At 51.0% G+C, this 16,122-nt stretch overlaps 1 protein-coding gene across 1 annotated transcript in view; it reads left to right on the top strand.

The window, feature by feature from the left end:
- Nucleotides 1–15,588, top strand: part of KIAA0319L (KIAA0319 like) — a 99,141-nt gene extending 83,553 nt beyond the window's left edge. Inside the window, exons 16-20 of the mRNA XM_068964193.1 lie at nucleotides 4,339–4,481; nucleotides 5,331–5,453; nucleotides 6,153–6,243; nucleotides 7,305–7,396; nucleotides 14,352–15,588. Of these exons, the coding sequence (XP_068820294.1) occupies nucleotides 4,339–4,481; nucleotides 5,331–5,453; nucleotides 6,153–6,243; nucleotides 7,305–7,396; nucleotides 14,352–14,539 (637 nt within the window). The 3' untranslated portion in view covers nucleotides 14,540–15,588. The remainder of the gene's footprint in view (nucleotides 1–4,338; nucleotides 4,482–5,330; nucleotides 5,454–6,152; nucleotides 6,244–7,304; nucleotides 7,397–14,351) is intronic.
- Nucleotides 15,589–16,122: the final 534 nt, after the last annotated feature.

The following is a 16,122-nucleotide window of genomic DNA, read 5'->3' on the forward strand; positions in this document are numbered from 1 at the left end:
AGATCCCCGGTGTTCTCCTCACTTGCCGCAAGTGATAAATTCTTTCTTCTTCTCACCTCTGGCTTGGTTGTGTCTTTCGGCTCAGTACCACCTAGAGGAGAACCCAGTTTGGGGGTAACGCTGTCATGGAGACACAGGCGAGGGAGTGATTATTTTTTCAGGAAAATTGGGATTGAGGTAGTTCAAAGATTTTCCAGAAGTAAAACTTACACTGATCAAGCATAGAAGGACAAGGAGGAAATTCAGTATAGGGGAACAGCATAAACAGTATTCCTGTGATAGGAATGTAGAGTTTGCTCTGGAAGAAGCCCATGGGTTCAGAGCACTTACCCGGCCCTAGGATACGGTGGACGGTAGGCTGGCTCTGTAGACTCAGGACAGTGATAAGCAGGCCAGGCAGGTCAGTTTGAATAGTTTGGGTGGGAGGACTCAGAAGTTAGTTTTGTATGTGAAGTTTTTGTTTATTTTTGAAACAAGGATATTCTTTTTTTTTTTTTTAAGGGAGGTTGGTAGTGGGGAGGCTAAAACTAAGATAGGAAGAGACCAAAGACTTGTAGACAAATCAGGAAGCTTTTGGACTAGTCTAGGAAAAGGGAGCTAACGCCGAATGAGGTAGTGGCTGTGGAAATGGCAGGAGATATGAGGAGATTAAAAGAACGTCAGAGTAAATCAATAGGGCTTGGTGACCCTTTTGGAATGAAACTGAATGAACCGTCAAATATGAGAATTTTCGTTTGCGTGCCTGGATAGATGGTAGGTGCTGAGACTAGGGATACAGAAAGAACCAGTTTCAAAGAAAAGATAACGAGTTCAGTTTTGACTGTTGAATTTGGGGTGTCTTGGGCTTCCCTGGTAGCTCAGATGGTAAAGAATCTTGCCTGCAATGCAGGAGACCTGGGTTCAATCCCTGGGTTGGGAAGATCTCCTGGAGAAGGGAATGGTTACCCACTCTAGTACTCTTGGTTGGGAAATCCCATGGACAGAGGAGCCTGGTGGGCTACAGTCCATGGTGTTGCAAAGAGTTGGACATGATTGAGCGACTAAAAAAACCTTTCACGTGGGTTACGTAGGGAGATGCTTCATCAGGTAGTAGAGTGTAGAGGTGGGAACCTGAGGTGGAAGGAAAGGCCAGAGATCAGGAGTCACTGGACAGGCAGCATTAAAGCCATGAGGACTGATGCGTCATGCTGGGAGAGTGTCAAGAGGGCTGAGGACAGAACTCTGGAGAACATCAGTATTCAAGAGGAAGGCAAAGAAAGAAGGGCCAGCAGAGGAGACTAAGGAACAGCGGTCAGAGAAGTGGGGGGAGAGCCACATGGGAGCCGCCTGCTGGGAGTTAAGAGACAGGCTGGCAGTGAGGGGTGGGCTGCCAGAGGATTCAGGTGCCGCAGAGACAGGTGCGGTGAGCACGCAGAACAGGCTTTTGAGTTTGTGATCAGTAGCTCATCAGAACTCTAGTGAGACCATTTCACTTAGATGCTGGGAGCAAAGCTTTTTCATGGTTTGAGAATACAGAGATGGTATAATGCATCTTTGAAGAGGCTGGTATTGAAACCAATATGGGAGACAGGCTCAAAAGAACGCCTTTTAAAGGCAGGAAATACTTGAACATTTTTATAGACTGAGGGAAAGATGTAGAAGAGAAGTAGATGGTGGAGGTTGCCAGGGGAGGTAGTTCTGGGGGACTGGCTGTGGACAGAGCAGGAGCACCACTTCCTCTGGAGATGGGAGGAGAGGAGGAAAGATGTGCTCTTACAGGTGAGTTTGGAAGCAGAGAAGGACGGGAGGGGGTTTCATGTTTGGGAACACATGTAAGAATTAAAGATTTTAAAATTAAAAAAAAAAAAAAAGGGTTTCTCTAGTACCAACGTCCAGTTTCTCTGAAGCTGGAGGTAAGGCTGTCTGCTTCGAGGAGGTAAGCGTGAGGTGGACAGTCTGAGGAAAGTGGTGAAGCTTGAGAACACCCACTCCAGGAAAGGATGCTGGCTTTGAACAGTATTGGGGTCTCACCCAAGGTTAGAGCCAGGAAGTGAGAGCAGCGATTCCAGCTGCACAGTAGTATCACTTAGAGCTTTTATGAACATACCATTACCCAAGCCTCACCCCCACAGATGATGGTTCCGTTGGTCTGGAGTAAGGTCTGGGCACCTAAATTTAAAAAACCCCCCCAGATGAATCTAATACACAGTCAGGGTTCACTGGATTGGAGACAGCATGATGATTAGGACTTTCTTTTTAAGCTGTGCTTGGCAGCCTGGGAGTAGGAATAGGAAAGTGGCTGCTGGATCGATCAAGCTGGTGGGAATTGGCTGGGACACAGCAGTGGCAAGACTCCAGTGAGAGTGCAGGTGAGAGCGTTGTGGAAGAGGTTGCTTGCAGACTTGCATCACTGCATCTGAGGCACAAGGAAGAGAGAAGCATCTGGGTTTCTGGTTTGGCCTTGATGGGCTTTGCTGAGGAATTCAGGAGGAGGATATGATTGGAAGGGGGGAGAGAGTGTTATTACGATGGGAAAGAGCATGGGCCTCTCGCCAGGCAGCCCGGCCTCTGTCAGTGGCAGCTTTGTGACAGTGGGCAGGTGACTCTCTCTCCAAACTCATCCTTCACCTGTAAAAATTCTGGCAGCCATTTTGAAGGCTTGGTGAAGATTATGTAAGATAATGTTTATGTAGTCCCTAACACATAATGAGTTGATTAATGATTATCATCAGTCTGTTTTGAACCATGCTGGGTTTGAGATGTCTGTGGTAGGTCTGGTGTAGATATTCTAGCAAGCATTTGTAGGTATAGATTTGGTCACTCAAGAGGGCCATGGGGAGAGGAGATTAAGCTTTGAGGGTTATCTGTGTATAGACGAAAATGGAAACTAAGTGTGAATCATTAGGTAACTAGGAGAAAATATGAGAAATGACTGCATCTTTTTAAATTAATCTTTATGGAATATAGTTGCCGTGCAGTGTTGTGTAAGTTTCTGCTGTGCAGCAAATTGAATCAATTATACATAAATCTGTATCCACTCTTCTTTCTCTTTTTTAACAAATTCATGTTTAATTTGAGGATAATTGTTTTACAGTATTGTGTTGGTTTCTGCCATACATCAACATGAATCAGCCACAGGCATACAGATGTTCCCTCCCTCCCACCTCCCACCTCATCCCACCCCTCTAGGCACTCACAGTCCACTCTGTTTCGATTTCCTTCCTGTTTAGGTCTCCAGAGAGCACTGAGTGGCGTTCCCTTGCTACACAGTAGGTTCTCATTAGTTATCTATTTTACATGTAGTATGAGACATGACCACAAATCTTATGGAAAAGATTTGTTTCTTGATTCTGGAGTTCATAATACCCCATTTTTAGCCTCACTACTCAGTGAACTTTTAAAAGTCTTTTAGGAAAGGACTTCCCAAACTTTCATGTCAGTCCACACATAGAAGATGATACTGTTTCTGTGACACTTTGAGATACACACACAGTTGGGATAAACAGACAATTATACTGAATGAAGCTGGTCCAGGCCCTCTGGGATACCCGGGTCCCACCCAGCCCCTGTGTGCAGTGGGGATCCTTACTGGGGGCGCACCTATGAACCCAGTGTGACCCACTGGTTGGGAGAGTTCAGTTTTGAGACTAACATGGAATCACAGAGCAGGTTGCCAAAAATGGAGGCCAAGGCTAGTGAATAGATTCCATGCCACCCAGAGGTGAGCTCAAACATTGGACAGAAGTTGACAGTCAGAAAGTAAACAGATCTGGACAGAGAATAACATGATCTTGTACCAGCCACACCATCGTGTCAGGCTTTTCTTGTTGCTGCCACAGTAGTTACCATTTTGGCCATGTTTTGGCCTGCGGATGCTCTGATGCCGTGCAACAGTTTACATTTTAGGAAACACTGTGCTTTGTCTTACAGAAAATCTAGGCACAAACCCAACATCACTACACTCTTAGCTGTTAAAAGGCTGAGAGCAGAATGTACCCAAAACTAAATCCCTGTGTTTCTGACCTCTGGTTACCTCTTGGAATAGGTCCTCTTGTTAATTAGGGCAGCTTAGGGCTTTTCTAAAAGCCTAGGCTTTGGAGTCAGGCATATCAGGGTTGGGATCTGGCTCTGCCATAATTACCTGTGTGACCTTGGGCAAGCTACTCAACCCCTCTGAGCCCCAGTGTTGTCCTCTGGAAAATGGAGATGGTGCTGGGCAGCCCCTCCCTCACTGACTTGCTGTGAGAGAAGGTGTGTAGTACTTAGCACAGTGTCTGGCACATACAGAAGGCACCTAGCAGTGGCAGCTCCTTCCAGTTGACAGCGTCAGCTCATCCACACTGTTGCATGTCTCCGCAGCACCAAGATGGTATTTTTTGTTCAGAATGAGCCTCCTCACCAGATCTTCAAAGGCCATGAGGTGGCAGCGATGCTCAGGAGTGAGCTGCAGAAGCAAAAGACAGACTTTCTGATATTTAGAGCCCTGGAAATCAACACTGTCAGTGAGTAATTGTGGGGAGTTGGGAATGAAAGCCTGCCCAGTGCCCACAGCTCACGTGTCATCCCTGCTGTCCTTGGGCTACATTTCTGGTTCTCTGGGAATAAGGAAATAATCACTTTCTTCCACTACCATTATCATGAATGAGTCCCAACTCATTGCAGAGCTTCTTCACCTGGGTCCCTGGGCCCCTGAGACAGCGTTCAGAGGAGCTGTGAGTTCAAATGGGGGAAAAAGAATTAGTTACATCTTTGTTTTCATGAGCCTCTGACTGAAATTTACTCTTTTCTCAGTCACAAAGTACTGTAGTTTTAACAGAACATGTGACTTTAAAGCAATAGAAATTTAGATAGTTTTGTATCATACCACTTGATGAAATAGCATTTTTATTCATCACTACTTCAAAATTATAACAGTTGTCAGACACTGTTATAATCTTATGACTTAATATATTAATAAAGACATATACTATTATCTGTAAAGTTTTGTATTCTTAAATTCTTCAAGAACACGTTTAGTATAATTGCCTTCCTCTATAATACTATGTCTTCTGTCTTGGCAATTAAGTTATCCTGAGAAGAAGGTCTGTGGGACATGGAAGGTTAAGAACTGCTGATACGGAAAACAGCAAGGGAGAACAGTCTGGGGCCTCTCTGACTGCTCCAGTTGTATTCAGCCATGATGGGGATAACGGGAGTGGTGCCAGCTGTGAAGGCCCTCGGGGGCAGGCCTGGCGGACACGTCCCCGTAGGCGTGGGTCTGGGGGTCCCGTCCCATCCTCGTGGGCCCCGGAAGGTGATCCTCCTCCAGCGCTGACTCCTGTGGCCCTGCGCCCCTCTCCTGCTGCTTGCAGCGTGCCAGTTGAACTGCTCTGACCACGGCCACTGTGATTCATTCACCAAACGCTGCGTCTGTGACCCTTTTTGGATGGAGAATTTCATCAAGGTGCAGTTGAGGGATGGAGACAGCAACTGTGGTGAGTTTCCTGCTTTGTGCCAGCTGGTTTGGCATTGACTGTGGCTCTGAGTTGAGTGGGTGGGTGTTGGTGTTTCCAAGGCAGATGAGCAAGCAAGGAGAAGAACTTTGTGTATTTGCTGTTTGCCGAGGACTTAATACTTCCTTCCTCTGCACTTTGCTCAAGATTAGAGGGAAGCTCTGAGGCAGTTTTTTGTGGTTTTCTTTTTCTGTTGTTGTTTTTTGGCCATGCCTTGTGGCTTGTTGGATCTTTGTTTCTTAGTTCCCTGACCAGGGATTGAACCCAGGCCCCAGCAGTGAAAGTGGCAAGTCCTAACCGCCAGACCGCCAGGGAATTCCCCTGAAGCAGTTGCTTAAAACGAAACAAGCTTAAATCAGACCAACCACAAAATGCAGCATAAATCAGACCAGCTGTATGGCCTCCTGTCCTTTGGAGTGCCTGTGTGCTCTCGCCCCATGGAAGCCGTAGGTTTCCATTCCCCTCTTTTCCTCTGTTGACGCTCATTACAGCCTGCCCCACTGCCGCAGGGTCTCAGAGCCAAGCTCAGATTTCAGCTGCTTTTATCTCTAGGGTCTCATCTTCCCTGGGGAGCCCTGGGGACCATTTTGTTCACAGAGTGTTTCCTGTCCCAGCTGGGCAGCCCAGCCCTCTGTTCAGCCTCTCTCTCCACCGCCCTTACTATTCTGTTTTTCTTGGCAGAGTGGAGCGTGTTATATGTTATCATTGCTTCCTTTCTCATTGTCGTTGCCTTGGGGATCCTGTCCTGGACTGTAATCTGTTGTTGTAAGAGGTAAGATGCACTTGCCCTGTAAATTTGTTCAGGCTTCTAATTACGTATTTGTTCATTGGAGAGGTATCTGGCACCTTCTATGTGGGAGCACTGAGTCCTGGGACTTTCCCCTTACCATCTCTGTTACATGGCCTACCCACAGCATGCCCAGAAAAAGGTCTCCTTACCTTCTCATGCTCCTGAGGGAGTGAGTGGCTGTCACTGCAGTGATTTGCGACCTGGAAATCGTGGCTGTGGCTGAGTGGGCATTGGGAGGGCCTGGGGCATGGACCTGGCTTACATCTATCTCTAGGGTGTGTGAGCTGTAGTGCTCCACACCTCAGCCTCACCACTGTTCCTCGTGGATTCCTAATTTGTCTGTCTCCCCTTCGATTTGAGATTCATGTGCCTATGTTTTCTTGTACTTATAGACTTAGGTTAGCCATGATTAAGTCTTTTGGGTTTTTTTCATTTAGCCTTCCTATCTAGTCTTTTAATATTTGAGAGTAATATTTATTATGTTTCTCATTATTAGTAATAGGTGTCACTTCTGTGTTTACTCTGTGTCAAGTATGATGATATTTTATAGGTAATATCTTTTTTTGTAGGCATAAAGAGCATTTTCTCAGGAAAATAATGTCATCCATCCAAGGATACACAGTTAGTAAGTTGCAGAGCTGAAATGCAACCTGCGATATAACCTTACAATAAAACTTAGCAAAGTAAAAGAATTTTTAAAAATTCCCACCAATTCAGGACAACCACCATTAACAACATTGCTGGTTTAAGCTTTCCTCCACCTTCCACCCTCAAGGATAGGGGCTTTGTTTTATTTACATTTTTAATCAAGCTGTCCAAGACAATGTTTCCTTTACCTTTTCCCAAGTTGATGAGGAGTATGTGAATAACAAATCACAGTTGCTGCCTTTCCCAGCTGGGGAGTAAGGAGAAGCAGCTCTTCCCTTAAGCAGCATCCCTGGATCCGGGCTCCACGTGCAGAGTCTGGCTGTCGCCTGTGGGTGGCAACCTGAGCCTCACACAGACCCTCTTTCCTGAGCAGAGGCAGGGATTGTGTTTTTCAGGCAAAAAGGAAAACCGAAGAGGAAAAGCAAGTACAAGATCCTGGATGCCACGGATCAGGAAAGCCTGGAGCTGAAGCCAACGTCCCGAGCAGGTATGTTGGGAACCTCGGGAACTGGGTGTCGGGGCCACCCTGTAGTAGATGAAGGGCCGCCACCATCACCCTTCCCTCCCAACAGCGCTTTGTGCTGGAAAAGCACCTTGTCCCCTCCCTGATGAGGACCAGGGTCCGCTTTGCCCTGTGGGGGCAGAACCCGCCTGTTGGACAAGCTTGGGCTCCAGGGCTCACTTCTCAGCCGCCCTTTCCCTGTGCTGAGGGGGCTCACCCTCTTGCTGTCCTTTGCCTGCTCATTCCCCTTAGGGTTTCTGCCTGGAGTTCAGCTTTTCAAGCTGCCCCTTAAGGTTGAGTTCAAGGACCTTGGTCTCTTTCTCCTGGTCAGCCTGTCCTTTCTGAGCAGACAGGGTGAGGCTGTGAAGAAGTCAAAGCTAGTGTCTGCCTGCTGGCCCTCCTCTCCAGCCAGCCTTCCCCTCCTGCATTTTCCTCTCCCATGTTTGTCAGGCAGATCCGCAGGCTCCGCGGCTGTCCTCGAGCCCATGGAGGGCTGCTCCCTGCTGGCTCCAGGTGCACTGGGCTCACTGTCAGAGCATTTCCAGCTGCACAAGCACGGAGACAGCGTTCGGTGATGGGGTTAGGAGGGCCGGGTCAGGCGCAGGGCTCTCCTTCCTGTCTGAGCTCGGTCATTGGTGAGGTTCCCTTTTACCATAGTGGCCCCAGGACAGGCCTTGTCCCCTTATGGGAGCTGGACTCTGTGTAGAGCAATTCCCAAACACTCTGAACGTAGACCTGGGTTTTTTTTTACAACATGTTTGTTAAACATCTCTCATACTTAAAGCTTGATATTAGGAAGGCTGTAAGGGGACTGTGTAGCATTCTCGGACGCAGGCTCTGCCCTCAGAATCTCACTGTAGTGAGGGAGGAGAGACCTGAGATGAAAATAAAGGCTCATAGGCAGTCCGGGTTGTCGGCAGCCGGGCAGCTCGGTTCCGGAGCACAGTGGGGCAGTGTCTGGAGGTGGGGCTGGCGAACCGCAGAAGTACCGCCAGGGCGCCCCAGAGATCCTGAGGGTGGCGGGCCAGAGGGGAAATCGCTGCACAGCACCCTCCACGAGGTCGCCAGGGTGTCTGTCGCTGTGGCACGGTTGCTCTACGCCATGAAGTCCTTCCGGGGCTTTGGTCTGTTAGATGGTGGCCTTGGTGAGCCTGCGTCTTTGTGTGTTTCTGAGATCCCCCTCCTTGCTGATGTCTTTCTTTTCTAAACCAAATTCGTTGGTTCGTGTTTCTGTCCAGAAAGTACTTTCTCATCCAGCCCTTAACCTGCCAGTTAAAAGTCACGCTCTTCTTTCTCCCACGTGTTTGTTTTGGCATTTCTCTCACTGTAGTATGTCAGTTATCTTATTGTTTGTCCCTTTACTAGTCAGTAATACCCTTGAAGAAGGTAGGGACTGTATCTTATTCATCTGTGCGTATGAATTAATACCACTGTGTACCAGGCCTAAGCCAGACATTGGTTATACTATGGTGAACTCAACAGATGATGCTTTTGTGTAGCTTATATCACGCAGACCTTAAACAAACACATTCACAAATACACAAAATGTGATAGTGGAAGGTATTTATAAAGAATAACATTGAAGCTGAGACCCCAGTGTCAACGAGAAGGAGAATGAGGCACACAGAGGCTCTGAGAAATAGGATTGCAGGCCAAGCCAGTTGATTGAGGGCCCAGCTGCCGGAAGGAGCAGGGGGCATTTGCGGAAGGTACAGTGAGTGGGGTGAGTGGCACAGGGCTGGACAGGTGAGCCGGGACGCTGCTGTGGGCTCCTTCTAGGAGTAGTCGGAAGAGTTAAGGAGGTGTGAATGGTGCAGTTAGATTTATTTACGTTATCTAAAGACAACTGGCTGCCATGTGAAGGAGTTGGAGAGGAAACTGGATAGAACACTCTTGTGGTGGAGAGATGATGAGATAGAGAGGCGGAGTCCAGATACACTTGAGGGGAAGACTTGCTGAGGTTCATGATATGTTTTCAGAGGGGTGTGAGAGAAAAGGAGACGCAAAGGATGGTCCCCAAGCATCTTCTTTGAATGAGAAAGACTGGAGAAGAAATGCAGGGGAAGGTTGTTTGGTTTGGAACGGCTGTGAACGGCTGTGAATGGGGTTGAGACGTGAGGCTGGAAGATGGGTGGGGATGAGTTTATGGGAAGTTTTGAATGTCAGCTTAAGGATTTAGGCATTTTTTCTGGTGGTGACGAAAGTGCTGGCTTAGGAAAATTAGTTTTGTGGTGTTTCATTCACTGAGGAGATTACAGGTGGAGGCCAGCAAGGAGGTTTTTGTGAGGACGGGATGATGATGGCTTGAACAGCATGGTGTCAGTGAACCGGAGGGGCAGGAAAGGTCCAGGCCGACTTCCAACCCGGGAGACAGACCAATAGCACTGAGGACAAAATTAGGACATTCGGTGCAGTTTCAGTAAGAGGAGAGGAGGATGGAGCACAGCAGCGCAGGATTGGGTAGGAGTCTGCTGTATACTGGAGGCCGGCACCGCTGAGGAGGGCCACATCCCTCAGTGGGGAGAGGGGGGAGGGGCTGAGGAGAAGGAGGAGCGGTGTCCCCAGAGAGCAGTCAGGAGCAGTGGGGAGAGGGGTGAGGGGCTGAGGAGAGCGCCAGGCGAGGGGCTGAGGAGGAGGAGGAGGAGCGGCGTCCCCAGACAGCGGTCAGGTGAGAATCGGTGACGGTGATGGCGGTGACAGTGCTGGAGAGGTTTCTGGGCACCTGAAGAGCTGGAGTAGATGGTGAGCGGACAGATGGCTGAAGTGGAAGCGCGGTCTGTTTAGGAAGTAGGCAGGTGGTGAGGAAACGGAGGCCCTGAAGAGTTAAAAGTCCTTCCGGAAGCTGGGTAACAATGAGCAGAGATTCAGGACTGTGAGGATGGGGTTTGGGAGTAGGTTTGTGGGCAGAGAGGCAGAGGATGGAGGTGAGGTTTCTGAGAGGGACGGCAGGCACAGAGGACTTGAGACCCCTCTCCTGAGCAGGAGCGGGGACAGCCAGGAGGAAGCGGCAGTTTGGAAAGGCAGGCTTGTGGGGAGAGGTAGGGGGACGCGGGCGGCCAGCCGCTCCCAGTAACCCAGAGGCGGGGACAGACGAGGGTCGCAGGCCCTTCTCCCGGGGGCGGCTTCCAGCCAGGGAGGCGGCTTGAGGTGAGAGGCCCTTGGGTCTGGCGTGGGTCTGACCAGGCCAGCAGGCCTGGCTCTCGTTCTGGGCTCTGCGGCGGGGGAGTGGTCGCAGGCTGGATCAGAGCTGCCAGTGGGATGCGGCGAGTGGCTTCAGGACCTAAAGGGGTGCGGTCTGGAATGGAAGTTCAGCTTGAGGAAGAGTCAGTCTGTGGAGCCTGGCGTGTGTGGAAGGGAGCTGAAGTGGACACCATGCTGGGGTGCGGTGAGGCCGGAGGAAGAGTGGCAGGACGGGAGGGGCCCCTGCCTGTGCCAGGCCCGGGCTCGGAGCCCAGCCGCGGGGCGTGCTCTGCGGTCAGCACCTGTGGGGTGGGGTGTGATTTGGTTTTGTTCTGTTGAGTTTTTTCACAACTTTCTATTGCTTTTGGTCGAACCATATAAAATTACTGATAATTTGACTTTTGACCTAGAAGACAGCAGTTTCCGGTGATTCAGCCTGGTGTGTACAGAGAATGTGTTTCTTAAGTGAATGTGCCCGTGTGATCAGCCCCCCAGAAGCACCCGCTGTGTGCTTCTCTGCAGACACTGCCTCCCCCCAGTTGACATCTGGTGTCTTGGAGAAGCTGATATGAACAGAATCTTAGTGTGCGCCTCCTTTCACTCAGCATTGCATTTAGGACACTCACCCGTGTCCTTAGGGAGAGCCACAGCGTGCTCATTCCCATTGCTGTATAATTTCCTTTGTAGGAGTACATTTGTCAGGCATGCTGTTGGGCATTTTGGCTGCCCTGGGGGCTGCTGCTGTAAACCTTCTGTGCCGGGGTCCAGCCCCCGCAGGATCCAGGGAAACCGGAAGAAGGAACAGCATCGGCGATTGATTTAGAGAGAGATAAGGAAAGAATGTTGAAGATAAGAAAATGAAGGAGAGAAAGAGGCTGATATTCCTTGGTTTACCTAGAGAACCAATAAAACTCCGAGACAACAAGTTTGCCCTGTTCACGGAGGCCACAGGTGCCCTCCCGGTCTCCTGAAGGAGTGAAGACGCAGAACGTCTTCCCTTTCAGGTCTTAAAAACCCAGGCAGATAAGTGAATGCAGGGAGCCCCTATGCTCCAAGGGATCAGCCTGAAAAAAAGAGGGAGAAGGAGAGAGGAAGAGAGAAAAAAAAGAGAAGAAAAAACATGGGGTGACCAAGCTGCTTTGGTGAGCGAGGCCCAAAAGCTTTATTTTTCAAAAGGTACTTTTATACCTTGCCTTATACATAGAGGGAAATGAAAGATGTAAGGTCATACAGAGCCCAAACATTCCAGCAGTTTTGCCCTTATCGAAACCAGGATTTTTCTGCATACCTTTTCCACAAATGATGTGTATAGTATCTTCTGGCCTTGGAGGCCTGTGAACATTTTATGACCCTCTTTTTATAAAGGCTGCTCAACCAGAAAACTTATTTTCCCTCAAAGTGTTTTTTCTTTCTATTTCTAATCTGTGTCAGCCTCAGAAAATGCCAGAGTTAACGTTTTTCACAGAGGAAAGGTGCAGTGAGTTACAAGAAAGAACCAATTAGCTCAAAAGTCTGATATGGTTAAATTCAAGGCTACACTTATTTTTCTTGCATTCTCACTATGTTAACTAATGCATTCCCAGGTGCACAGTGGAGAAGAGATACGGGAACTTAGCAACAAGCATTGGCCCAATAATGAAATCCTACACCAGCACCAGCACTACTCTAATAACTTTTAACTCTTTCAAAGGCTCTGTGTTTTAGGCTTTCCGTGCTTCTCACAGTTGGGAGGCTTTAAATAATCACATGCGTAACTGTAAGAGTCTGGATATACCTGCTGAGCAAGCTAGAATCCTAACAGAGGGGGTTTGATTTGAAATATTCCTCTCAAGTCCAGGAGACTTATTAGCTATAGCCCTAAGTTGACTTTCTCCAGAGAAAGGTGGTCAGGGTTAGCCCCCTGTTAATGTCAGAGGAGTTGGTGAAAGTCATGAAATGGTAAAACAGATTCTGGTTTTGGGGCAGATGCTCGAGAAAGCCTAGGGAGCCCCTTGAGTTCTGATGCCTTGCTTAACAGTTCTCTTCCACACGACCTTGTCATGGGTGGGATCTCCCGTGGCGGCTCCCGGCACTTCTGGCCCATGTCCTTTGGTGGACAGATGTATGGATTTCTGTCAGGTGTAGACCTAGGAATGGAATTGCTGAGTCAGAGATGCGAGTGGTCAGCACCCATTGATAGTACCAGTGTCCTCACTCGTATTGCTTAGTGGATGAATTCCACTTAGTTCCCCAAGCAGAGCAGAGCTCACTCGTCGTGAGAGGGCCTGGGGTGAGTGCTGTGTACTGCGGACCCAGAAACCCATCTCCACCTCAGGCTCCTGTCCTCCACACCTATGGCCCAGAAGGGCTTTGGGGAAGAAGAGAAGCTTCGAGTGCTTGGGTGCTGGGGGGAGAAAGCCCCCAAATGGATACTTCATCTATAGGGCAAAGCAGAAGTTGTGAGACCCTTGACCCTCCCTGGTCTTGGTTCTTAGGTCAGCACTGTCCCCACCACACTGGAAAAGCCTGCAAAGCCGACCCTGCTTCTCTGCCGTCCTGAGAGTCAGTAGAAGGTGTGACTGTGCAGTCATGTGTCGGAAGTGTGCCCCGAGATGGGCAAGCTGCATAAGCTTGCCTGCGCCCCAGAGCACACTCACAGGCAGACGGCATGCGGGCAGGGTCTGCGGGCATGAGGTTCCTGAGTGCCGGGCGTGGTCAGAGTCTCCATGCCCTCATCATTCACAGCCTTACGGCCCATCTGGCCAGGAAGGGGCAGAGTGGCTGATGGTCATCTCTGGAGCCTCTTTCAGTGTTTACTGGGGGTGGGACCCGGGGAGGGAGTGTGGTTGCGGGGAGTGAAGGTTCAAACGTGGCTCACCTGACTGGTCACCTTTTTAAGAAAGGAGGTAGGTTAGGTCCTGGGGGTGGACTGTGCCAAGCCCAGAGCACTGCCAAGCTGCACTCTCGACGCTGGTGACCTGTACTCTAGTTCTGGCATCTCAGCCCGCCTTTGCTTGGAGTGGTATTTGCACCAGCCAGAGGGCACCCGTCTTGCTGCTGGGTGGGGTCCGCCCTGAAGTTATTACCCGACCTCGTGGTATGGTCTGGCCTCTGCAGCCTTAAGGACGAGCAGAGAAGGTAACTACGGTGACTTTAAAGAATCTCAGGCATCTTTTCTGACCTCAGGTGTTTCTTACGGGTCCTTATTTGTGTGCTCTGACCAACTGATGCCCTGGGACAGTCCGCCCTCCTGTCCCTGCTTGGAGAGGCCTCTCCAAGCCACATGCCTGCTCTCCCACCGCTTGTTGCCACTCAGCGAAGCCAGAGTAAACATTTGTGCAGAGCATGGTGGTGTCTTCGGTGCCAGCAGCTCTGCAGGCACTTTCCATCCACGCTGAGCCAGGGTCGGTGAAGCAGCTCAGTCTCCAGAGCATCCGAGCTTGTTCCTACTTTGCCTGCCTCCCACAGAACTCTGCCCTGTGCATGAAGGGACATGATAAAACACCCCACATTTAGGAGAGAGAAAAGAGCACGTTGTTGGGTGGACTGACCGAAGCTAATAGATGCTGGAGGCAGAGAATCTGCAGTGGACGCTGATCTGTGGGTCTGCAGTGTACTCCCTGAGGCTTCGCTGCTCTGTCTAGCCAGGCCTGGAGGATGCGGGTAGCCTCCTGCCCACAGGAGAGGACCATCCCGTCGCTCTGCTCCTCTTCGGGCTGGGGTGGGGGGCGCAGGGGGCGGCTCCCGGCTCCTGACGCCCAGCTCCTTGACTCCCTCGCAGGCATCAAACAGAAAGGCCCGGCACTGAGCAGCAGCCTGATGCGCTCGGAGTCTGAGCTGGACAGTGATGACGCCATCTTCACGTGGCCAGACCGAGAGAAGGGCAAGCTCCTGCACGGTCAGAACGGCTCTGTGCCCAACGGGCAGACTCCGCTGAAGGCCCGGAGCCCCCGCGAGGAGATCTTATAGCCGCCTGGTCTGTCTCCTCAGGGTGGGGATTGGCAGTGCCAGGGTCCAGAGCATTGCCAGGCTGGTTCTCCTACCTCCCACATCGGAGGGCAGCTGTTCTCCCAACCTCTGCTGGCCAGTCCATCCCAAAACCCTCAACCAGAGCCGCTGGTACTTGAATCCAGAGACATTCTCCGGGAACCCCTGAATGAAGCTGTGAACGAAGAGGTTTCCTCTTTAAACCCCGTCTGGTAGGTCCCTCAAAACGTCCTCACCTCAGGGCCTCCTTTTTTTGCACCCCTCTCCTGTTCCAAGGGTGGACACCGCAGCTCCTGGCTTCCTCTCCAGCTCCTTGTTGGCAGGACTGCTGCCGCCAGGGCACCTGCACAGCGAGGCCTGACTGCGTCCCCCACCCCTGGGAACAAAACCAAGCACCGCCAGCTCCTGGCCGCAGAAGTCTGCCTGCGGGCGCATTCCTTGTTCTCTGCTTTGGGATGGAGCGTGCCCTCTCTCTCGGCCCGGAGGAAGTGGCGCCCGCTCCTCACCCTCGATGGTGAGCTGGTAGTGCAGAAACAGTCTGCCGAGTAGGGGAGGGCTGGCTGCTTCCAGAAAGGAGAGGCGCCCAGGCCGCGGGGCTGTTGGGTCACAGTAGCCAGACTGGACACAGGCTGCCACCCTTCTTCCTCCTGGCCACCCTGGCTGCTTCCAGAATCAGGCCCACACTCCCTGTGCCGAGGAGGCAGCCACAGACAGACTGGACTGTGTGGCCTGAGAGCGCACGCGTGCGGCTGCCCCAGCACGGCCTGCTCCGTGTCCGTCTGTCCGAGTGTCTTCTCTCTGTCCCTGCATGTGTGGGTGTGTGTGTGTGAGAGTGAGTGCGTGTGCATCAGCTCCTCCTAGGGCTTTTGGCTGCTCGCAAGGCAACCTTGACCTGGAAAGACTTTGAGCTTGGTGGAACAGAGATTCTGAATCTCTCTGGCCCTGTTCCTCAACCATGAGGAACCGGTCCCTCCGCTGTGACGTCTGGGTGTTGAGGCGTGGGAGCTTTGGGGACGTGATTTTTAAAAAGAAACTTCGGTTTATACTACTGCGCTACAGTCTGTCGTGAGATGATTAAACCTGCTGTTCAGTTGTGTGCCTGCCTGCTGGGGGTGCTGCTTTGTGCTCGGGGCCCAGCCACTGTGCATCCCTGACGCCTCCGCCGGGCCGGTCGGGGCCTGGCATCTGCACGTGGCCGCAGTGCTGGGCTTCTCTCTCAGTGGCAGCCTGGCCCCTCAGGCCAGCTGCTGCTCTTGTCTTTCAGGACGGGAGTTTTCTGCCGTTTCTTCAGCCTTTTGCGAACACAGAATTGATACATATATGCACACAAACACCCCGCCCTCTCCTGCCCTTGTCTCTGCCCCGTGGACCAGCTGGGGACACACAGGGTCCTGACACCAAGGTGGGCCTTCAGGGGCCCTGGTCTTCCGCTTGGGTTTCCAAAGCAGTAGGGCTCAGCCCCTGCCCCCAGGACAGTGCCCAGCTGGAAGGACAGCTTGGTGAGCTCGGCAGGTGGATGGAGGCTGCTGTCCAGTCTCAGAGTCCCAGGAAAGGGAGGGGAGAGA

The sequence above is a fragment of the Capricornis sumatraensis genome, chromosome 2 (assembly GCF_032405125.1).
Source record: "Capricornis sumatraensis isolate serow.1 chromosome 2, serow.2, whole genome shotgun sequence".
Taxonomy (NCBI): domain Eukaryota; kingdom Metazoa; phylum Chordata; class Mammalia; order Artiodactyla; family Bovidae; genus Capricornis; species Capricornis sumatraensis.